General features: G+C 37.2%; 1 protein-coding gene and 1 long non-coding RNA gene across 7 annotated transcripts in view; one reads left to right on the top strand and one right to left on the bottom strand.

The window, feature by feature from the left end:
• Positions 1–24,230, top strand: part of USP15 (ubiquitin specific peptidase 15) — a 51,931-nt gene that overhangs the window by 10,619 nt on the left and 17,082 nt on the right. For 2 of the 4 annotated variants that reach the window (XM_081022311.1, XM_081022312.1), the window contains exons 4-7: positions 4,476–4,602; positions 5,119–5,264; positions 10,545–10,606; positions 19,338–19,421. In XM_081022311.1, the coding sequence (XP_080878437.1) occupies positions 4,476–4,602; positions 5,119–5,264; positions 10,545–10,606; positions 19,338–19,421 (419 nt within the window). The remainder of the gene's footprint in view (positions 1–4,475; positions 4,603–5,118; positions 5,265–10,544; positions 10,607–19,337; positions 19,422–24,230) is intronic. The other 2 variants (XM_081022313.1, XM_081022314.1) reach the window with 1 other exon arrangement.
• On the bottom strand, positions 1,335–23,660 carry LOC308486082. 3 transcript variants are annotated; one of them, XR_013990927.1, is made up of 5 exons: positions 23,143–23,660; positions 22,386–22,471; positions 13,189–13,250; positions 1,806–1,870; positions 1,335–1,466 (listed from the first exon to the last, which is right to left on the bottom strand). It is a non-coding gene; the product is annotated as an uncharacterized lncRNA (long non-coding RNA). The 3 variants fall into 3 exon arrangements; XR_013990929.1 differs by having other exon boundaries at positions 22,390–22,471; XR_013990928.1 differs by lacking the exon at positions 13,189–13,250.

The following is a 24,230-nucleotide window of genomic DNA, read 5'->3' as shown; positions in this document are numbered from 1 at the left end:
TCTGTTCATGTCTGTATCAGTTTACAGAATAATACTCACTTTTTTCTACACAGAATGCCCATTGCTTATATAATATGTACTTTGGAAAAAAGGAGAGTAGGTAATATGTTATTATTAGTTATTTATCAGTTTCATGTATGAATCACTTCCTATGAGGTTATCAAAGCCATTTGCAGTACCATTAAAAGCAGTGAAAACAATTGCTGATATAAGAAAATTTAAAAAACATCAAAAGTGCATGTAAAACAACAGTTGCATACATGAAATCAATTTCACATCCAGTACAGTTACAAGATAGGATAACACTCTCCATTTGGAAGAGCACTGAAAGAGGAAAGTCTTTTTAAAAAAAAAACCCTAAAAGAATAGAGATGGCACTTGTCATCTATACCCAGTCAAACATCAGTTGTGGAACGTAATCCGTTCCGAAAGACCGTTCAACTTCTGAAACGTTTGACAACCAAGGCATGGCTTCCACTTGACTGACAGTTAGGTTTTTGCACAGTGGAAGCCATGTTGGACATTTGGGTTCCGAAAAACGTTTAAAAACCGGAGCACTCACTTCCAGGTTTTCAGCGTTTGGGAGCCGAAACATTCGAAAATGGAGCCATTCGAGAACCGAGGTTTGCAGGGGTCAGCAAACCTTTTCAGCAGGGGGCCGGTCTACTGTCCCTCAGACCTTGTGGGGGGCCGGACTAAATTTTGGGAGGGGGGGAATGAATTCCTGTGCCCCACAAATAATCGACAGATGCATTTTAAATAAAAGCACACATTCTACTTATGTAAAAACACGCTGATTCCCGGACCGTCCACAGGCCGGATTGAGAAGGTGATTGGGCCGCACCCGGCCCCCGGGCCTTAGTTTGCCTACCCATGGTATATGAAGTGTGAGGCATGGGGAACTTGACATTGACATCATGGCAGGACCACCCAATATGTTCCGTCACACAGTGCTGAGCTCCTCTTTCCTTCTCAATAAGTGCCAGTGACCTGCTGTTTTGAGATGCTGCAAGAGCAACACTCATGCCCCACCCATACCGCCTCACCAACCACTACTGTACTTAAAGCCAGTGTTTTATTTTTGTAGTCAACTATTGAGGCTCAGCATTAATCCTATGAAATAGTCTAGTTAACCCAGGTATCACATTCCTAGACCTCTTCAGTTTTCTCTGGAGGATATAGGCAGTGCTCCTCCCCCCCCCCCCCCGAAAAATAGGTGCCGGTACTCACCCTGAAGTTGTTACAGTAAGTGCCACACTTTTTAACAACAACAAAAAGAGGTGCTGGTATTGCGAACCCTTGAATACCCCCTGAAAAAAAGCACTGGGTATAGGTTCCCTTCAGGTATCATGTTGAATCATAGTTTGAGTTTCCAGACAGGCAGACAGCAGTTTAGGGTGGCTTGTCTGTTTGTTTCCTGTCCTCTTAGCAATCAGCTTCACACATTTCTCCGTGGTTCAGTAGCACTGCAAGGAGAGTAATGGCTGTAACTATGGCTTGTCCATTTTGATATCATGTCCAGTTATCGCACAAACCACAGTATGCAAAACCACTTTAACAATTTTCTGATTTGCTGGCTAACAACTGAAACTGGTATTTATCATAGGTAACACGTGTAATCCAGTTTCAATGGTGGATAAAGATACAATAGCTTCATTGATTTATATTTTGGGAGGAGTTGAAGAAATGAAAATTGTTGCCATTTGCCTTTGTCTACAGATCTTCTTAGCTTACAAAGCTGATGGGCAGGGCATTATTATTATTATTATTAGTATTATTAGTATTTTACAGAAAGACTTACTTACATGTTGCTGTCTGAGAACATTAACTATCTTTGTCCAGTTAAGATCTTTTGTAGTGTTCGCTCCTCCTGTGAAGAAACCATATATTGTATCCATTTGTTGGATATTTGGGATTTATTGTGGGCTAAAATTTGAAAATGCGTCGCTTCGCTGTGGCTGAAATAATAACCTAAAATATTATATCTACATTTTTGTTTTCAAGAAAGATTATCTGTGTTGATGTCTAAGCCTTCTGTTTTAACATCCAGTTTTAAGGTTACTGGAAAACCTGTGTATTGCAGTTTTCATTACTCCAATATCTTACCTATGATAATAAGTAGTGAAAGGAAGAGGACCCCAATTTCATATTCATATTTCTAAGCCCCATAGATATCAGGTTGTTCTGGCAGAGTATAGACGGATAGTTTTGTTGAGATAAAACATTGTTCCAAAGGAACCTTGGTGACTGTGTAGTTGAGCCAAAAATCTGCTTACTTTTCATTTTGCTAAACTGCTTGCTTACAAAGGTGTTGAACCATTCTACTGAAAATAAGGGACCAAATCAGAAAAATGCCAAGTAATAGAAATTGGCTTATCCATAAGCAAAACCTCAGCTGATCTGAGGGGGTTTTTGTAAGTTGCTTGGCTGCATAGAGAGGTTTTGGTTGCAATGAAAACTAAAAATTAAGAGCATATGCTGGCTTGAATTATTGGTACAATTTACAATATTGTTATTTTTACACACTCCATCATGAATCATCAGTTTAGGAATAGCATAGCAAAGGTAGATCTGGCTTGTATATAAAATGCCACCAACATCTGTTTACTTGATACCCTTCCTGGACGTTCCATCTCATTGCATGCCATCACAACCTCCCTCTCTTTGCTGCTATGCACATCTTTCTTTCCACTTCCAGAAACAGGGAGAGATCCGTGACAACCAGCAGCCATTAGCCTGTGTTTCCACAGTGTTGCATTTGCAGTAGTAGTTCGTTTTTCTATGCAGCCCTTCATTATCTAAGCGGCATTCAGCTTAGATACAGACTTGCAGCCCAAACTATGCATGTTAACTCGGAAGTAGGTTCAGTGGGACTTCCCACTGGAATGTTAAGCGTACATGGTATTGCAGCTGTAAAATGGAAGGATGGACCTTGTGTATCCTTCTTTATGTGCACAGAGCTGTTTTGATTCAGTTTCAATTTCAGTTTTAAAACAGTAGTGGAAGCGATCCTGCGTGCAGCTTCTGAAATGCAACTCTGCGTAACACAGGGCTGCATTCTACAGGTGTTCTGCTCTTCCTTCCAGACTTAGAACTAATAATTCTGCATTTAGAAGGAAGGACAAAGAGGCCCTGCTACATAACCCCTGGAACTCAACAAAGTTTTGAACTGGGGGCAGAGCATGGGACTTTCTTTGTCTTACATATAATGTGAAGCTACAAATTGAACAGAGGTACCAAACTTGAGCAGAGGTACCTTCCTGCTTGAGGAAGTTGCCTCTGCTCAATTTCCTTGGAAGTCCTTAGCCCACCCTGACCACAGCCCACCCCATTCGGCAGGGTCTCCTGACCCTACATGGAACATTTTTAGGGGGCTAAGGGTACTGCCTTGTGGAGGAAATCAGCTTCTACCAGCCCCAATAAACATGCTTAACTCTGCGTACAACATAAAACAATTTTTATAAGCTGCTCTGAGAACTTGTTGAATATGTTAAATCTTTAAAATTAAAAAATCAAAAATTTGAAATGTACTTTTAAACAAAATGATAGCCCAAATTCTTAGCATGCTGAAATTTGATGCAAATATCGTTTTACAGCCTTTCGGTCCTTCTTTGAAATAGTGGCATTCACATATCCCTGACTGTAACCTTAGCAACAAGAATAGCTGTGTTTTATAGTAACACAAGGTGGTATCACTCTTCTGTTGCACTTAAAGCTCAGCTGCAGCAGTACATACAAATAATTTGGCATAAGCAAGTTCTATAGATTCAGTTTCCCCTAAATATCCAAATCAAGCTACAAAATACCTGGAAATTTTTTATTAATATACTAATACTTCCCTTTAGTGAGTGTTCATTAATTCTGTTGCTATAGCATATTACTTCTAGCAGTTATTTGGTACCTCCTTCTTCACCATATTTGTCTGATGTATCACATATCAGGCTGATGGCTATTTTCAGGACAGTCTACATGGCTGACTTATGCAGTTACAGCATAGAAGATCAGATGGAAGTATATACGAGGTGATTGTGAATATTCTGCTTACTTCAATTTGCAAGTTTTGTCATTCGTTAGTAATACATGGCAAGGAACAAATTAGAAAATCATTTTCCTAGATAAAAGTGAAAATTACCATATCACTTGCTTAGAAAATCAGTTAACCAATGTTGTAACTCTTGCTGGTATTATATATATTTTATTCATTGTACCGTATTTTTTTGGGAATATCGGTAATGTTATATAGAATTAGTAGGGGCTATCTTGTTAATTATAAACATGTTTTTAAACGTAAAAACAAAAAAGATTATGATCTAGCTTCCATGCTTTTTAAAATCATAAAAATTCTCAAAGTGTTATAAAACATCAAACTTTAAAATAAGAACTGAGTATTTGGAAGTGTTCAGAATTTTGTTTTATGTATTTAGGGATTAATATATTCTATTCAAGTAACCATTCTTGATCTGTTTGTATTCCAGGTAGTTGAACAGGGTATGTTTGTCAAGCACTGCAAAGTAGAAGTATATTTGACCGAATTAAAATTGTGTGAAAACGGAAATGTGAACAATGTAGTAACAAGAAGATTTAGTAAAGCTGACACAATCGGTATGCCCATAGCTGTTTATAACATGAATTACTGCTTTTAAAACCCTCTTTAAAATGTGTCTTTGGATCTTGTGGGGTTTTGTAGAACATGTTTTATGACACATTCACAATATTAATAATCGTATTTGTGTGTAAAAAAAGCTCCAGTACAAAGTTCTCCCTAATGTTATAATTTGAATAGAATAAGTGTAAATGTATATAATAAAGATTTTTACCTGACCATAGTCTGAGAAAACTGGCAAAGGTCAGATTCCTCAGCGTAAATGAATGTCAGGCCAAAGAAGCTTACTAATCTTTTTAAAATGCGTGTGGTCAGTTCTTTTAAGACATTGAGTAGGATGAGTGGCTAAACCCAATTTATATCCTCAATTCATACTGCTGCATGTATCTGTATAATCTTGCCATTTGCTTTTTGTATGTGGTGTGTTGTAACATGGATATTTACAACTTCTGCAACCAAGTAATTATGATACCATGGGTTCTAAAAAAACTTTTTCCCCATTTCTGTCAATATAGACACAATTGAAAAGGAGATAAGGAAAATCTTCAATATTCCAGATGAAAAAGAGACCAGGTTGTGGAACAAATACATGAGTAACACATTTGAACCTTTGAATAAACCAGACAGTACCATACAGGATGCTGGCTTGTACCAGGGGCAGGTAGGCTATATGTAGGAACCTGAAATTCTGGAGATTTTCTACTCTTCTGGCATACATTCATGGTAAAATTGCTTATTGAGGACATCTTATTCTTAATGTTTGGTTAAAGTTTATTTCAGCTTTATACTTAATTAACCATATTTGCTGAGGCTGGGAAAATGGTTATCGGCCTATATGAAGATTTGTGACTTGTGATTCTTGAACAGTGTCTTTCCATACTAGATTGCAAAACCACTCTTAAATGTCATCTCAAAATCAGTTTTTTATATGAACAATAGTAAAAACCCAATTCCACTGCACATAAACTCCACCTTTAAATCCACATTTTCTTGACTGGGCGCTAGGACGCCAAGTGTGTTGCTATCGTCCAGTCGTTTGAAGGCAGGAAAAAGTAATCACTCCATGAGCATCTTTGAGTTGTTCCGTCCTTGGAGCGGAAGTTTGTTTTTCCTGCCTTACTTGAAAGAGACCTAATTTTGCTGGTTCTCTGTATGCTTTGAGAAGATCTGGGTGCAGTGAGTGGATGCATGCCTAATTCTGTGTTACAGAGTTTGGGTAAAGTTACCTTTTTTCCATTTTAGCCTATTATTTTGGAGCTACCTCTTTGCCTGGGATTTCCCCCACCTATGTTTGTGTCAGTCTCTCTCTGAGACCTTGTCTTCCCCTCCGTGTCTGCATGTGTTGGATTCCCCTGCTAATAGAATCACAGCTAATTGCCCCTTGCTATTGAATTAGTTCTTCCTTTATTCCTCCCTTATTGCTCTATAACATACCAATTAATTATAAAATAATTAAATTGTAAATCATAGAATTTTGATCAGGCCATAAACCTTGGCCTGAGCAAATTCTAAATTCTTTCCCTTTGAAATCGATTGGTCTGACCCTACACAGTTTTTCCAGAGCCAACGCTTGCTGCCTGTTTAAAAACCTCCAGAGTTGCTGCTTGTTGCCTGTTTTAAGATCAGGTCTCAGTTTACTGGACTAATTAAGCAGCAGTGTGTCAGAAGGATAAGAGAAAAGTGCAGCTGAGGCTAGGAAGGTGGACAGAGTATCTAGAGTGTGGGGCATGGCAAGCCTGAAGGAGGACAAATATGGTGTGAAAACAGGCACCCACAATTTTTTTTGGATGCTGTAGGGACTGCAGCAGCACAGCACAACCTGATTGGCCCTGCAGCACTAGACATGAGATAATAATAATTAATAATAATAATAATGCCCCGCCCATCTGGCTGGGTTTCCCCAGTCACTCTGAGCAGCTTACAGCACATAAAAAAATAATAAAACATTGACAGTAAAAAGTTTCCTATACAGGGTTGCCATCAGATGTATTCTAAAAGTCAGGTAGTTGTTTATTTCCTTGACATCTGAAGGGAGGGCGTTCCACAGGGTGGGCTCCGGTACCGAGAAGGCCCTTTGCCTGGTTCCCTATAACCTCACTTCTCACAGTGAGGGAACCGCCAGAAGGCCCTCAGAGCTAGACCTCCGTGTCCGGGCTGAACGATGGGGGTGGAGACACTTCTTCCTTCAGGTACTGGGCCAAGGCCATTTAGGGCTTTAAAGGTCAGCACCAACACTTTGAATTGTGCTCAGAAACGTACTGGGACCCAATGTATGGCTTTCATGGTCTTGGCGGCCACTCCCAATCACCAGTCTAGTTGCCTCATTCTGTATTAGTTGTAGTCACCGAGATCCCTGAAAAACCCAAATGGGTCCACATTGGCAGTGGTGGCAGCAGACAGCCACATTCCAAGTGGTGGCATATGCCCTGTGGCAGCAGTGGAAGGCAGAAGAGAGACCGTCTATAGTGATGTTGGAGAAGTGCCATTCTCATTATATAGGATAGCAGCAGCACTGTTTGGACTCCAGACAAAATGAGCAGCTGTCTGGATTGGATGAAGGGTTTGGGCCAGCCCACCAGTTCCTTCTTTCATTCCATTTTATCTTCAAGGGATTCGTTTTGGGAGTTTTCAAGGGCACTCCATGGCCTATTCTAATATCATATTGCTTAAGGGTTTGTTGCTCCTCTGGCCTGTTGGTTACACAGCAAGCCACTGCTACCAAGCCACAAGTAAGCTACCCTCATACTGCCACCTCTGATCAAGCAAGTGTTCTACATCAGTCTCGGCATAGAGATTCAATGGTTTCTAGCTTGCAGTTCAATACTGCTCCTACTGCTGCCACCCTGGCTAAAATGTGGTTGTGCAGCAGGAAGAAAGTGTCACATTTACTCCTCTTGTGATGAGACAGTTGAAAGAAGCTGCCAAAAATACCAATATACTTGATACCATTCAGTCTGTCAGGGCAAATGTCCAGCCTACCATGGTTTTGCCTAATGTGCCTTCCCCACAGCCTTCTCCAGATTCACATGCTGTGGCGAGAAGGCAAGTGGGACTCCAAGGAGGATGTTGTTAAGGTTAATAGCCATTTGTTAGGATCCCATATCTTTAACCAAGAAGATATTAAGAAGGTGTTTCTAACGGCCTTACTTCTATAAGTGCTATCTCCTAATAGTATTTTATGCGATGGTGATTTTAAATTCAGCTTGTGAAATTACAGACTCAGCTTCTAATATTGGGTGGCTAAAAATAGTGTTACGTATACTGACCAGAAGTAAGATTTAATTAAACTATAAAATATATGAATGTAGTCTTGTATTCATATAAGGGCCAGAATGCCCAAAGAAAAATATATAGTCATCTACCTGTAAAATATTGCTTGTGTTATTTTTGTCTGTTACCTTTATTCTCTTTTTGAGCAGTATATATTCTGTTTTATATTCAAGTTTTGTATGTGTGAATTTTATATTCTTAATTGTGAGGGTCTGAAACAGGAAATAGATTTTTGGCAACACTGCCATTTTCAGTGGATATTTTCGCAGAAAAAAATGTTTTGTTTTTTAAAGATTGGTCCAGTCATTATATGAAATGACATAATTATTTTTATATAATTCATATTGTTTGTTAGTTACTTTGATCCTGAGATGATATGTAGGCTTTTTTCCAGCTATATGCAAATCTTTCTTTTGCCCCCTTTCAAATTTTGGTTATATTAATACCTAATATTTCTATTTTATCTTAATTGACTTTATATCCAATTAATGGTCTGTAATCTGCTATCAGCTTTTCTACTTCTGACAAAGACTGAATTAGATTTGTCATTGATGTATAGTTATGTTTTATCATTGTTTAATTTCATGCCTTTTATCTTTCACCTTCTTTTATTTTTATGTCAGTGGTTCCAAAGCTAAATCAAATAATAGTGCTGTCAGAGAACACATTTGCCTTGTGCTTTTAGTTAATTTCAAAATGGATAATGACATATCACTTATGCAAATTTAAGCTTATTACTTTGTTTAAGACCCAGCTTCTGTACTTGATTCCAAACTTAAACAATATAAGGGTCTCAAATAGAAAAGGCCATTCCAGCTTATCAAAGGCCTTTTCAGCATCTACATTTCTATTCTATTCTATTCTATTCTATTCTATTCTATTCTATTCTATAATAAATGTGGAAGAAATTACTCCTTCTATTCTTTGGTCCATTTTGTGTGATGAAAGAATGTTGAATATTCTACAGAGTTGCCTAACAAGAGGCTCAACGATAATGCTGTATGTGAAAAGAATTTAACCTGTATAATTTTGGGTTGTAACCAGTCATAACAAAATCATGCATTAAATATGTTAAAGTTTAAAATTAATAAAGCTTGGCTTCCATCTGCAATGGCCACCTGCTATGTTTAATTACCAGAAATGCACTGCCTAGGCCTATAGATATATAAAATATGTAGTCCTGGTCTCACTGGGACTGTAGGGGTTATAGCTATAGTAGATCCACTGAAATTAATGACCCTAAGTTAGTCAGGTTCATTAATTTCATTGGGTCTGCTCTGAGTATGACTAACATTGGACGCAACCCAGGATATATAAAACCTATAGGGTTTTCTCTAGGCTGCGGCATTGCATTTTGGATAACTAAGTTTGGTTGGTGGTCCCTTGAACCATGTCATCAGCATACTGTAGTAATTAGTGGTTTAAAATCTTTTATCTTTTCATTCTAGCTTGGTCATTATAATCTATCAATAACCCTGAAAAAAGACTTTGTGTAATTCTTATTGGAAAGGTTTTTATATGCAGATTAAAAAGCAGAAGATAGAATACAACCCATTCTGGTACCTGTCCAAATAAAATATTTCAAAACATGTAACAGTATCACTGTTAGACAGTGGTTTGCTATATATTAATGTAGTCCGGGGGGGGGGGATTCACACTATTTCCAAAGTTTCTCAGAAATTCTCACTCAATTCTGTTGAAGGCTGCAGATAGGACACATTTAGAAAGATCAGAGCTTTTTGTTTGATAGTATTGGTGTTTTGCATTTTTGAAACTTCATTATATCTGCTTATAATAAAGGAGTGTTGGGGAAAATGCAGCAGAGGAAGTGAGTAAACACCATATTTTTGCTCTATAAGACTCACTTTTTCCCTCCTAAAAAGTAAGGGGAAATGTGTGTGCGTCTTATGGAGCGAATTCAGGCTGTGCAGCTATCCCAGAAGCCAGAACAGCAAGAGGGATTGCTGCTTTCACTGCGCAGCGATCACTCTTGCTATTCTGGCTTCTGAGATTCAGAATATTTTTTTTCTTGTTTTCCTCCTCCAAAAACTAGGTGCGTCTTGTGGTCTGGTGAGTCTTATAGAGTGAAAAATACGGTATCCACTTCGAAACATAGCACTGTCAGTTTTAAGGCATGAAACCATTTCCTGTTTCTGCAAGAGTAAGCAGTGATAACCAGCTGTGCCCAGTTCCCAGAAGAAGGGACTTCTGTTTTCATAACTGGGCTTCTACTTCCTCTCTTCAGCTCCCTGCACATCCCCAAAATTTGCTCGGGAGAGTTGGCAGAGATTTGAAGCCAATTGAGAGGAAGGAAAAGTTTGTGTGAGTGAAAGTTTGCTCACACAAAATTGACTTTCATCTGTAGATATATTTCATTAGCCCAATCAATAGTACAGACATTCAGTTTTGGGATGCGTATTTGCCACCTCTTCAAGGTGCGGGCAAGGTGTGTGTTGCTGTATGTCTATATGTGTGCACAAGGAGAAGGTTTTTTGTTCTGATTTTAAATGAGCGATAATCTCAGGAAAATCTTGAGATGCATACTGTTTCCATAATAGATGTTATATCATTTCTAAGTGGGTTAATGTCCAGTTGATAGTCTTAAACTGTACTCTTATTTTCCTAAACTGTAATGAAGTTAGTTTTTCTCTTTAAATTTTATTCAATATAGGTATTAGTGATAGAACAAAAAAATGAAGATGGAACATGGCCAAGGGGTCCTTCAGCTCCAAAGTAAGTGATTAAAACAAATCAGTGCTTCCCACAACATGGCTTATTGGATTTGCTTCTATACCCCAAAATATTTTCAACATGGTTTTGGAAACAGTACATTCATGTTAGTAATATATGCCTTTCCTTGGAAGAACAAGAATTATATTCTACAGGTTTATGTGGCTGGTAACTGTTCAGATGTTATTAAAGAGCATGTATTTCTGTAGACCTGTGGTTAAGTCATTATTGCAATATTAGGAATCTGGGCTAAATATGAATAGATTCTTTTATATGGGAAAGATGTCAAAATTACTAATCATTGCTTATGTTATTGTCCTTATGACCTTTTTTAAAATACTATGATTATTGATTGTCTTCCGTCTTCTGTCTTCTGTCTTCATTGTATTACAATAATAGGATTGAATAAGACCAATCCTGTGACTTATTGTATTTCTTGGTCACATTCTATGTCCATGGGCATACAAAGCAATGTACAGAAAAAGCCATAACATATTAAATTACGATATACAGAATATAGTTAAGGAGGAGGTTGGGGAAGGTCACTTTAGGAAGCATATTCCTAAATGGGTTATTATCAATTTACCCCAAGGGTGCCTGGAACTGGCCACCATCACCACTTGACATTATTTATTTTTTAAAATGGTATGTTAGAAACAGGTCCATTTTGTGCATCTGATAGGTCTAAATAAATATGTGGCTTTAAAAGCCCAGATTTCACTCCACAGTATGAATGGAAGGGCATTCCTTGAAGTTCAATATCTACTTGTATATTTTGAGTTTCGTTTCATTATTTACTTATTATTTAAATAGAATGTTAGTGTCCTAAAATCTTTAGTGTTCTAAAATACATTGTTTAGAAAAGAGAAACAATAAGCCCTTTTGCTCCAAACAGTACATCTTAGTAGAGTACTAAAATATGCTTTTAAATATTTCATATAGCAGCTTCAAATAATTTTCATAAGGGTAAATGTAGCAAAAAGAACAAACACCCCGTTTCCTAATGAAATACTTCAAAACCTACCTATATTGCCATGTGATCCTGCTGAAGGCAAAAGGGAGAAAATGAGAAGAAAATTCAAAAGACGTTGAAGGAGGCGTGGGAGAAGAGAGAGAGTGGAACAGTTTCCTTTTCTATAGAAATGCTGTAAATATAAACTGAAATGCAGGAGCTGATTCTGCATACTGTATCTAGATACAGATTAATAGATAGCAGTTGTATAAGCATGAAGATGTGTGGGAATAATTGCTAAAATTGAGCAAGTTTCCAAATTCAGCAGAATATGCGGCCAAGCAAACTTTGGATGCTTAAATACTTCCCCTAAGTGATAGAAAGCAATCAGACTGCTTTTAAGATTGAATGGTTATAGATACAGGTGAAGTACCTCTGCAAAATAATGTTTAATATCTGTAAGAATTTACCGTTTAATATTTGCACTTTCAAAAATCCTTCAAAACTTGAATCTTTATACCGAATGTTTTATATTTGGTTTTGGTATTGAAATACATTTGGAGAAGGTTACAGTAGCCCGCTACTATGCCGTGTGCTGAATTATTCATTTGTGTACTCAGACTTTAACTTCACCTTTAAGACAGTGTTCATCTGGGCGTGATGTGTACCTGCACTGTGCAGTATACCCATTCTAATCTAAGGGAAATTGCACCCTAGAACAGATGGCCTTCCAGATGGTGTTGGACTCCCAATGACCCCAACCAGCACAGCGAATGCTCTGGAATGCTGAAAACTGGAGAACAACACATCTTGAAAGGGGCCACAGTTTCCCACCCCTATGCTAGAATATGCAGACATTATCTGGTTAGCCACCAAGACACATGGCCAGTCAAAAAGTTGGAGGGAGGAATTCCATGTAGAACTGAGATCATTCCATCAGCGCAAGCCTTTTGGCTTGCAAGATGGATCGATCTTACATCCTCCGTGTGCTGTTGTGGGAGTTCCCCTGACGCACACATATTTGTAGGGTAGGGAGAGAGGCAAAAAGCCCAGTTGTGCTAGCCGAAGTCCTTGTGCTAGCTTCCACTAGTAGGACTCGTTAGTTGAATCTGGCCCTTAAGGCACATTATTGAGCCATCCTACTGAAGGTTAGCAGGTTTGAATCCGGGTTTGGTCAAACAGGAGTTCCATGCACATTGACTTGAATTCCATTGTGGGAAAAGGTGGGATATAAATGTATTAAATAATAATAAAGAATATTTCAGCACATCAAAGAGAAGCCATTGGGCCTTGCTTCAACATGTTAGTTTTTTAGGTGCCAATATTTTGTTGTGCTGCTGCTTTGTTACAGGCAATGCCTTACCTAGATGCTAGACATGTGTACTTAACCGTATTAAATCAGCTTTTGTCTGCGTTCTTCAATCAGTCACATCACTGATTAAAGTCATTTTAGCTCTCTTTCCATGTTGATAATTCATCTTAATAAATGTCAAATGCTTGGGTGTTCATTTTTCTTGTTACGTTATTCTTTTTAGTTGTGTGACCCATATTTTAGGTTACATTATAGGCATGGAATTGTTACTTTTACATTTTGTTTAGTAGTAGAAATAATGGTTTGTAATGAATTACTTACACTTTATTCCACCCAGTATGAGATTCCATAGTCACTTTGGTTTACATTGAGGTCCTCCATTGCTATTAGAAAACAGATAAACAGAGGACTCTCAAAGAATAATATTAATTGTGAAATGAAAAACTTCTTCAGAAATGTCTTTAAGCAGTAATTAATCAAAACAAAACAAAAAAGAATTAAAAGTTTTTATTTTCAAAAGTATCCTGATTAAAACTTTTTATTCACATGAATATTTACTTTATTAAATTAAACATTTCCATGAAGTCATGGAGGCTGCATACACTCTTGAATGTGATTTATAATACATATACCATATGACTCTCTGCAAATATTGGTTTTACTGTCAATTGTTGTTATATTGACAACAAAGTCAAGAATCCTCCTATCTCTTTGAAATCAATAGGAGTTCAAACACAACTGGTTTAGTTGGTCATTATCTTTTCTGACAATGGGTATGCAAGATATACTCATATCTTTATATCTAAGCAGTCTCATGTAGCCAAATACTTTATTAAATGCTTTGCTCCTGGGCCATTTAGCTAACTCTTCTGAGGATGGGATAGGTAGCTTAGGGTAGAACATATTCTTTTTTGCACATAAAATATCCTAGGTTCAATCCTTGACATTTCCACATATAGCTAGGAAAGGATCTGTCTGGAAACCAGATCTAATCAGTCTACGCAATGATACACTATGTGGACCATTGTCATGACTCAGTTTAAGGCAGATTCCTTTGTTTCTGTGATAATTAACAATATTCAAATTAGCTTCTCCTAATCTTGAATATTTGGACTGTTGAAGTCAGTAACTCTTGGATCCAATTTTCATTTTCCAGCCTTCCACATGGAAGGCTGTTAGAAACTCTTTCCTCACGTCAGGAACGACTCCATACCAATCTGTATATTTTTCAAACTGCTTACTACACTATTTAATTATATTGCATGGGTAGCCCCAGGACGGCATGTTCCTCACAGTCTTTAACCAGGCATATGCATGTAGCACGTGGCTTGTAAATGTTACTCCTTTTTTGTAATTCTATGTCAAAGCTAAAAGCTGTGCTCAAGACCACCACACTCACCCACCCTGGAATGGTGTCTCCTCATGTGTTGGATTTAATGTAAAAATTGGCTGAGAGTGCCAGATAACATGAAGGAATCGTTTGTTATGAAACCTTACCAGTATTTGGTTATGTCTCATTTAGCAGGACTGTAAAAATACTGAAGTTTATTACAGGCCAGAACTCTTTAGTGCACTTCATTCTACGGCATGCTGTGTTTGCTTTCCTTTTTGTGCATTTAGCAATTGCTGAGGACAACCGATTCTAACTGACAATTTCTCCTGTTGGCATGGTTTCTCTTAAGTTCTAGCATCTGGTGACTAAATGTGAGCAAATTAGCTTGGTAGACTAAGATGAGATGATTCAATTTTGACATGGGGTGCGATCCAAAATCCTCTGTATACAATGACGCTGCTTTTATGAAAGAAAGTCATAAAGTCACCCAAGTATTATTCATCTTATGTGTCTCTAAATGTTTGTGGTACGTTCTCTTGTTAGCTGAATATGCTTTATATGCCATAAGACGCATTCAGGCGTGGCTACAATTCTTTATATAGGGATCCTTTAATTGACTTTAATATATTTAAATCTTGCAGAAGCAAGCTTCCATGTCTGTATACCTAATTTTGTCCTCAGTTTCTTCTTTGTTTTGGTATACAGACAAGGAATCTTGCTTCTGTGAACGTAGTGCCCCTAGATGGATTGGAGGTCATAGAGATGTATTTGACCAGCAAATTCTTAATATACGGCTTTCAGTAGTAGGGTAGTAGTAGTGTGGTTCTTCTCTACAAAAAATAGTAAAAAAACAAGACAAAACACCCAAAAGACATTTCTTTAAGGTAGCTTTGTCTCAGTCGGAATTGAGGGGCCCCTTCCTGCTATTTTCAATAGGAAGAAAGGTATCGGCAGATATTTTAGTAACTCTGGGATTAACCCCCCAGAATGAATCTTAACTCCTAGACCGGATGCACCAAAAATGGAGGTGAATAAAAGATTCCTCCTTCTGGTTTTGTGATGGCTGACTGTGTAAAACTGTGGGTTACCTTGACCATGTACAGTTTTGTGGGTCACCTCAAAGTTCCAAGAGTTGCCAAACTAATTGTGTGAGTTCAGCTATTCTCAGCTAAAACCATGTAGAATATTTCCATGCTGAGGTAGGGTTGTTTAACCATCGCTGAATAACCACACATTTCTGATTAAAATAACCCCATGTGCAGGCTGGGGGCATTTGAGCATTGCAAACTACTTTTGAAACTGCGTGACATTTTAGAAGCAGATTGAGTTAGCATGGGTATCAGCTGCTCAAAAAGGTTGCTTGATCCCATACAAATCACCCCTTTGTATCCTTGTCATGATTTGTGATTAGAATGTTAATACAAAGTTGATGAACTAATCTGATGAATTATTGTAAGTGGATTATAATTTCTGTATTTCCTCACTTGCTCACTCCCCCCTCCCCGGCATGCACATAATTTTAATATATGCTTCTCTATTATTGTCAGTTCATTTTATGGTGTGTACTTATTATTTAGGGGACCACAGCACATCATTACTATGCTTGTTTTTCTCCAAAGCTTTGTACTGCTCATTACAGTTCTATGGTATATAATAAATTACCTTTTCTTTACACTCAGAAGGGATTATTGCTTCTTATGTCAAAGTATTGTGAAGATTAGGAATATATTTGAAACATAGCTGCTAAGTTGACTTTGAAGATGGAATCGATCGGAACATGGAAAAATAAAATCCCACTCCATACCAAGACATTGAAGGATTGTACTTTCACATTAATGTTTATTATTATTATTATTATTATTATTAATACCCCATCCAACACATATGGCTTCCAACACATACAAAAACGTAATGAAACATCAAACAGTAACAATCTGATCCAGTCACAATAACTTTAAAAATCACAATAACTTTAAAATAAACAGCTTATATCAAGTAAAGCAACATTCAACTATCCATCAGAATCTAATTGTAAACAGTAAAATTAAACATCAGCGAATAATAATTAAACAGTTTACACTTATCAACCACAATAAAGAATTACCGATCTATAATCAATAAAAATGACAGCAAACCACAGTGCATAAAATACCACAAAACATACAAAACCATGTAGAAGGATCAAATTGAGAAACAAGGACACACAACTTGTAAAACGCCATTGATGATGAAGAACAGAAAGTCTCTCTCCCGTCACACTTCTTCCTCTTATGAAGGCTTCTAGGGTTTGAGGGTGGGGAAAGGCAAGACGGAAATGCCATTGCCTGATGACCAACATAAAGTCTCTTTCCCCTGTCTGTTCTGGATTGGAAGCCAATGAAACCGTTTAAGCACTCTTGATAAGTATGTTAAGGGAGGGAAAGTGCTTATATGTCCACTCCTCTGATTTAGTTAACCCACCTGAATTAGTTAAACTAAATCCTATGTGTAAGTTGGTTCCTACCGTTGTGTAAGACCAGTTTCATTGTGGTGTGGTTTGTTATAGCCATTCATGTGACTTTTAACAGAATTTCACAGAATGCTGCTATACCAATTCATTTTTGTAACCCCTTGTAAAATAAGTACTCGGCATTAAGTCGTGATGCACACAAACTTTCACTTGCCAACTTAAAATAGTTGGCCAAAAAAAAAATGCACCCAATGAATTTCAGGGGTAATCTTTTGTAGGCGTGATTTGCTAGATGTCAATCTTACATTTACTATCTGTGTGTGACCCTCTTCCCCCAAAAGCAGTTATTATCTTTAAGAAATACAGATGAGACTTCTCGTCAAGGCTACAACATTATAGAGGCTACAGACGAGGACTGCTACAAAATGTTGCAGTCTATATTCCACCACTGAATATTCCATCCAGCCGTGGCCGCCTCAGGATGCTAATGGCTCAAGCGTGCCTTTCCGTGAAGATTTATTAAAAAATCCTTCCAATAACAAGCTTGCAAACATATGCAGAAACTACTATTTTATTTTGGAGTGGTCCTGATTTGCTTCCTTAATTGTAGGCATGATGGAGGGAACTAGTAGGACCTGAAGTACAATGTTACGCTGTTCCCAAAACCTCTGAGAGGAAATAGTCTTGCTCAGAACTTCATTACCGTAAGTCTGGAATGGAGGCATGTTTAGGCCTCTTTGTAAGGTTGGGTGGAGAAAGGTAGGCAACTTTAGAAGTGATTAAAGGATTAAGGACTCCTTTTCTCTTCCCATCTTTCCCTGGTGTGCTAGGTAGTGTCGGAGAGCTGCCAGCCCCAAACCTGAGAATTTGCAAGCTGTTTAGTTAGGCAGTTGAGGATGGGAATATATCCAGATTTTCCTTTTTGTCCTTATTTTTCAGTGAACAAGAGCATTCCATAGCTTAAAACTGCTCCCAACCATATAGTGGCTCGATACATTCTCACAGTCTGCCTACCTTTATTTTCAATACACCCTTCCTTTGGTGGAATCTACACGCATATAAAAACATTTTAAAGCATTTATGAAAATTCATTGAATTTCCCATAAGGCTCGCCATCGCCATCTAGTGTCACATTGTCTATTGCTCTTAAAACACACTTAAAACGTGAATAGCTGAGTCCTTTCTCTCTATGCTTAACTACTATCAGGATTCTGTAAACTCGGATGGGTTTTTTATTTTATTTACAGACTTTGATACTCTTGTGTACCTAGAGAGTTCCCCAAGTATGGAGGAGTTACCATCTTATTTTCATCCCATTTTGCTTTCAAATGATAGGCTTTCAACCACCTGATTTCACTCTTCAAGGCAGTGGTTAGTGGTGATAGATGTTACTGGCTAAAAACAAACTTAGAACAGAAGAGCCTTTTTATGAGTGTTTAAAGAAAAGATCAGAATGTGGCTGTTCCCTGGATGTAACATTCTAAACTCTTTTGATGAGTGATTATACTTTATTGATAGAGGCACTTTGATAAGTTGGTGCTATTTATCTTTAACCTCTTTCAGAATGGGTGTTTCCATGATATGGTAGTATTTTTACTTAGTTCAAAATGATTGATAACATTTTGAATACTGGATACTAATATGTATAAAGTTTAAATCTTCTCATTGAAGGTGGCCTTTGTTCTAATTATCAGTGTTGATGTCACACTTGGTGTGTTTTCATTGTGGATGGAAAACTGTGCATTGACATAGGCCAGACATAATTATTTTGACTAGGTAGAACATCAGGTTAGTTGATAACTTTATGGTGCAAAGGAGCTGTTGTGCTCTGCTTGGGTTATACTATTTTTATGAACCAGATTGTAGCATTTTACTTTTAAAAAGGGTGAATCATAGAGTTGGAATGTTGAGGTATGTATAACCATACTTTTGTGAACCTGTAGTCTTCTGTCTGACTTTGTTGCATGAAATGATGTTATATGTTTAGATCTTTCCCAACCATCGTTGGAGTTTATTTGAAATTGGTGCACTTTTGGCTTGGCTTCCTTGGTTAATAGTACTAAAATGCAGCTTTGTAGTATAAATTTTCATAGTCAGTGTTTTTTTTCAAATAAAATAACAAATCAAGACTTCAGCATTTCTTATATAGATAGGTGAATATGAAATACTGTTTTGACAATGCTTTTTTAGTGTAGTGATGGTCATAAGTTGGCTTAAAATAGTGAATTGAACTGGTGCTTTAAGGTGCTGTTAAACTTGCTTTCAGAGTGCTTATTGTTAATGTACTGTTGCACTTTCACAACTAATCTTTAAAATTATTAAAAGAGTCATAAAATAGTGACTCTTGCCATTAGGGAGAAGATGCATTTCATTTGTGATGCAATTAACTTGTGATTTTTGGTAAAAGTATATCTTTGCCAAATGTTAATTGTGGCTTTGGCTGTTTTAATTCCTGTTTTTGTGTTTTTGTTTTTAAGATATCTGTGAAGAGTTACAAGTGAAATGTTTTTTTAAAATGTTTTGAGGTTGGACAACTTTCCTTGGCTGTTTGTTGCTCTGATCATGAAAACCTTATTTTTCATACTTATTTACATACATTGTTCATCTGTTAGCTTTTCCTTTTTTTTTCATTATTAATTTTGCAGTCTCAGCATTTTTATCTAATTTAACATTTTCATATTTTTAAAGGTCCCCAGGTGCATCCAATTTTTCAACTTTACCAAAGATCTCTCCATCTCTATCAAATAATTATAACAACATCAACAACAGAAAGTAAGCGACACATCTTAAGAACTTTTAATATTAATCATCCAAGTATAATTTCAAGGCAAAACTGTTTTAATTCTAGATAAATAACTTGGATGGACTGTATTGCTGTGGAACTGCAGTGATGCCAAGTCTTAAAGGTCACCAGTACCCCAAGGTGTTCAGAGAGAAACTAACAGAAGAAGATCATTTCTGCTTTACTTTTTCTTCAGAACCCCGATACTGCATAATCACCCTGATACTATAAAGCACCACATTCTGATTTGAAACCATTGCATTAAGAAAAGACTTCAGCAAAAATGGCATGCATGGAACAAAAGTCACATAACATTGCTCAGGCTTTTCAACTCCTGGGGCTTGGCATTCAAGTTTAGAGATTTTTGTAATAAATAAATAAAAAATTAAAATTGTCAAGTAGCACCTTCTAAGGCGCTACTGGACAATTTTTAATTTTTTAAATTTATTTCGACTGCATCAGACCAACACGGCTACCTACCTGAATGTAGAGATTTTTGTGACCGCGGGAAGTTTTGGGATTATATGTTACGGCAAGTAAAACCTCAGCAAATTACATTCTGGATCCCTTTTGTTATAAAGACATAATTCTATATGTGTCCCTAACAAATATTTAATATTCTAAACCTATTTTTAAAAAACTTGGGTTAACTCATCAAACATCCCTCTTAATTCAAAACACATCCCGCAGATGCATTGCATTTTCTGCAATCCACTACAAATAGGAAAGTGTCTGTTAAATAGTTCACATAGAAGCTTTCTCGTAGAAATACTGGAAAAATAACGGAAGCTACAAATTCAACTTTTCCTTTCAGTCTAAACATCTCAGTTTGTGGCTATGAATTGAATGTGAAAATGTTTAAGTATTTAAAAGCAAGATAATTTCTAAATATTTTATACAATATCTTCCAGTTAAATACTGCATTTATGAGAAGGGAGTTTTCGTAAGGGGTGAAGTGGCACTTGCGCTTCCGCTAATTGTGAGTAGCCCCAACTCTCTCAGTTAAAGAAATGCATGTATTTAACTGCAGTCTATTGTAGTTTGTTTGTGTGTCTATAGTAAGTACAGAAAAGTTTTCTTTTTGGTGTGTATAAACAACCTAACCACAGCCTAAACTGATCTTATCCTTTTATTAGAATACTGATAGCCTATGTTAAATGAAAAAGCATATCATAATCTCTGAAGCCATGGGACAGTGGCCGCCTGCTTTAAATCTCATTTTAAAGTGGAAACTAAAAATTTTCAGAATCAACAGAAGTGCCCTGGGCTTGTATTAAAAAGGGCAGCTACACTTCCATTTCATGGAACTGTCCAGCAACTGGCAGGCAGGTACTTTTTATATTTTTGAAGTTCAAAGATGAAAATGCACTTTTAGAAGGAAAGGTTATAGGATGTGCTTTTTTAATTCAGCATATGTAAGGTTTAATTTCTAAATCTCAGGGCCTATTTGCCTAGCCTTAGGGAAATACCTTACATGTTACTGTAACTCAACATTTTAGTTTAAACAAGGGCTGGGGAAAACTTAACGTTGCTAGCTACCTTGGGCTCATTGTAGGAAGGCAGGTATAAATGTTTTATTTACTTGTTTCTTAAAATATTTCTAATTCACCCTATATCAAGTGATCTTGGAGTAGGATATGTATATAAAGCAAGCGTGACTAGCCTGTGGCTCTCTAGATGGTGTTAGAATCCAACTCCCATCAGCTCTTGCCAGCATGGCTTATAGCAGAGCGGGGAGGAACTGGTTTAACTTCTTAAGCATTTGCATGTAAACTCAGAATTACCCTTGAATTTCTTTTTTTCTTTTTTTCTTTTGGTCTTAAGTTCCTTATGTTGTGTTGAAAATCTTCTGACTTTAGAAGCAACTTTTTGGATTTGCTTGAATAAGTGGTGGACTGCTGACCAGTCCTGTTTTGGATGAAAACACTGCCACGTTAATCCTCTGAGTAGCCCATTAGTAAAGCAAGTGTTGGTTTCCCCCCCTGGATTTGTCCCTTTTCAAAAAAATGGGAAATATTATTTAGGTTAGATTCCAGTACCAAGTTATTTGGGAGTAAGAACCTCTGAATGCACTGGGTCTTACTTCTGAGTAAGAATGTCTAGAATTACAATGTTAGGAAATTGTGATTATCCTACTACATTAAACTCTAGTCTTGAACATACTTGAATGCATTTTACTAAGCTCAATATGTGCATTTAATTGTAAGCCTGGGAATAGAAATCGTGTTTCCCATAAAAAAAGCTGGTTAACAGTAGGATATATGTAGTTTGACTCTACATTTAGAATGTTACTTATTTCTAATATTGACTCCAAAATACATACTGCATGACATCTTTTGAAAGGGGGTGAACTTTTATGTCATTACTTCTCACCCTAGTAAATTAATCTCTTATTTTAGAGCACTGTCTTCTGTACCTGTGGACTAGCTAAATATTTAAAATATAACTGATATCTCTTGCCCATAGGACATTGATTTTCCTGGCCAGGAGTTGGAGTGCACATATTTTTAAAAAATATTTTCTTTCAAGTGTCTGCCCATTTAAGATCATGCCTCCAAATACATAAATAAATAAATAAATTCAGAAATCAAAAGTGAAGAAATATGTTTGTTAAAATATGTTAGTTAATTATTAAAGTAGGCAGACAGTTCCTGCATTTATTTATAAATTTATTTTGTAGTCTGACGTATTCAATAAAATTATATCCTATAAATATTCATTTTCACAAATCCACATAAAAGGGGAAGAAAACTGCAATGCATGCAACATCATTCATTGACAGAGGCTACAGCTCATTTGTCTATCCATTCTTTTATTGCCAAAGAATCTATAACCTTCTGACACTGTTGTAAATCTATTTTGTTTGATCAACTCAGTTATCACAAGCTTGCACTCTTCCAAATTCTATCTATTGCTTATAACTTTCCTGAGTCATGGGTACATTTAATCATTACCTACAATCTTTAACATGGCTATCACAGGATAATGTAATTGATAGGAGAACTTCATAGTAATATGAGGCATTTTGGGCAGAGGTGATCTGTGAAAAGAAAGAAGAGGATCTGCCTAAACTTTATTGTCCATTCTTATATTTCTTAACACTGGGTTGTATCCCACTAAGTCCTACTCAGAATCAACGTATTGAAATGAATAGACTTAAATTAGTCATGCCCATTAGTTTCGGTGGGTCTTCTCTAAGAATGACTAATGTTGTGTAAAACCCAAAGGGTGGGATTCACCTAACCAGGCCCATCTGTGGAAGCCGAGGCCAGAACTTCTGCATGCATATTGGGGCTTCTGTTGCCCCGGGTACCCCCTGAAATGGGCTTAAGGGGGTCAGGAGAATCCCCAGAACAGAACAGCTGAAATGGATTGCACAACTGGAACAATTGGAAGAGTGAAATGTTGAATTCCACCCATAATGTAGAAAGGAATTGGGGAAAGTAGCTGCTATTTCCAGGGACTTGAACAAGAGTCCGCCCCCGCTTCTCTAGCAGAATATTTTTTTCCATTCATGGTTGTACAGAAGTGATAGGTTTTACAAACATTTACATTCTATTGTGTTACCATTGCTATCAGCGTTAAAACATATCTTCCCTTACATTAGTTTGATTTCTGCTTATGTATTGGGAAGAAATCAGGACCACTTCCGTTAGCTTGATTTCGCAGGAATGCATCTGCAGTGCTCTGCACTCAAGATTATGGACATACCTTAAAACTGGTGTGACCTTTCAGTGTTATGGCTTTGAGCATCTTAGTGACTTAGCAAGTATTCTTCCTTAAGCCTGGTCACATGATTCTGTAACTTATCTCATTGAAATTCAGATTCTCCAGGCTGAAATACGGGTAAGGCGGCTAAGGGTAATGCATGTAGGGGTTTCATGCATGCCACCTCATGTTTAAAATTACCCATGCTGGCCCTTTCATATGTATTATTACATCATTGTGGTATGCTAATGGTACCTATGAACTGACCATTGCATGTGGTAAGTTCACTTAAACATAATGGACTACACATGGATCATTGGATAAGCACTTTACCAAGTTTTGTGTCTTTGTGGTGGTTTGTGTTAGCTAAAGTGCTTCCCTAGGAAAGACAGTGTGCTGAATGAAACTGTTACAAAGTGATATTCTAATATATAGATTAAAACAAATAAAACTAAAAGCCCTCTTCTAGTTTCGCCCCTTTCAGACTGGACCCAGAAAGCCTCTAAAATGGCGTATATTGAGGTGGGATTAGACTGTTTCAGCTTTGGATAGATAATAAAATAAAATAGCAGCAGAGTGAATTTATTCATTTGAAGACTGTTCTGCATCTTGTGTGTGCTCTAGCGCATACATATATACTTTCCACCTGTGCAAGGACACCCCTGTTATTTTCGGATCCACATATTGCATATTCATCCTACAGGCTACATGGCTGGAATTCAATGTGCATATGTTACATTAGTATCATTGGCACATCAGTGAAACATAGCTGAATTGATAGACATGTATGCAAGCAAAATCGTGGTAGTTCCTGAACAAGCTGGTGCTTCATTGTGATATTTTTGCCCTTTCATTTCTCTTAAGTATGCTTATTTTAGACCTCCTTAAGTACATTACCCTTCAATTAGCAAGCATGTTTCCTGTTAGGAGTCTGTTCTATGCAGGCAAAGAAGGCTATAATAATGCGAGTTAAAATGCATTACTAAAAGGCATTGTACACATTCTTTGTCACTCCAGGCTGCCTTCCGCAGTCTGCTGGCTCATGCTGTCCTAGTGGCGAATCCAAAAATAGATCCTCATTGCATTGGGCC

The sequence above is a fragment of the Podarcis pityusensis genome (assembly GCF_964106645.2).
Source record: "Podarcis pityusensis genome assembly, chromosome: 10".
NCBI classification, from domain to species: Eukaryota; Metazoa; Chordata; class Lepidosauria; order Squamata; family Lacertidae; genus Podarcis; species Podarcis pityusensis.
Note: the sequence above shows the minus strand (reverse complement) of the source record. Positions and strands in the feature narration are given on the sequence as shown.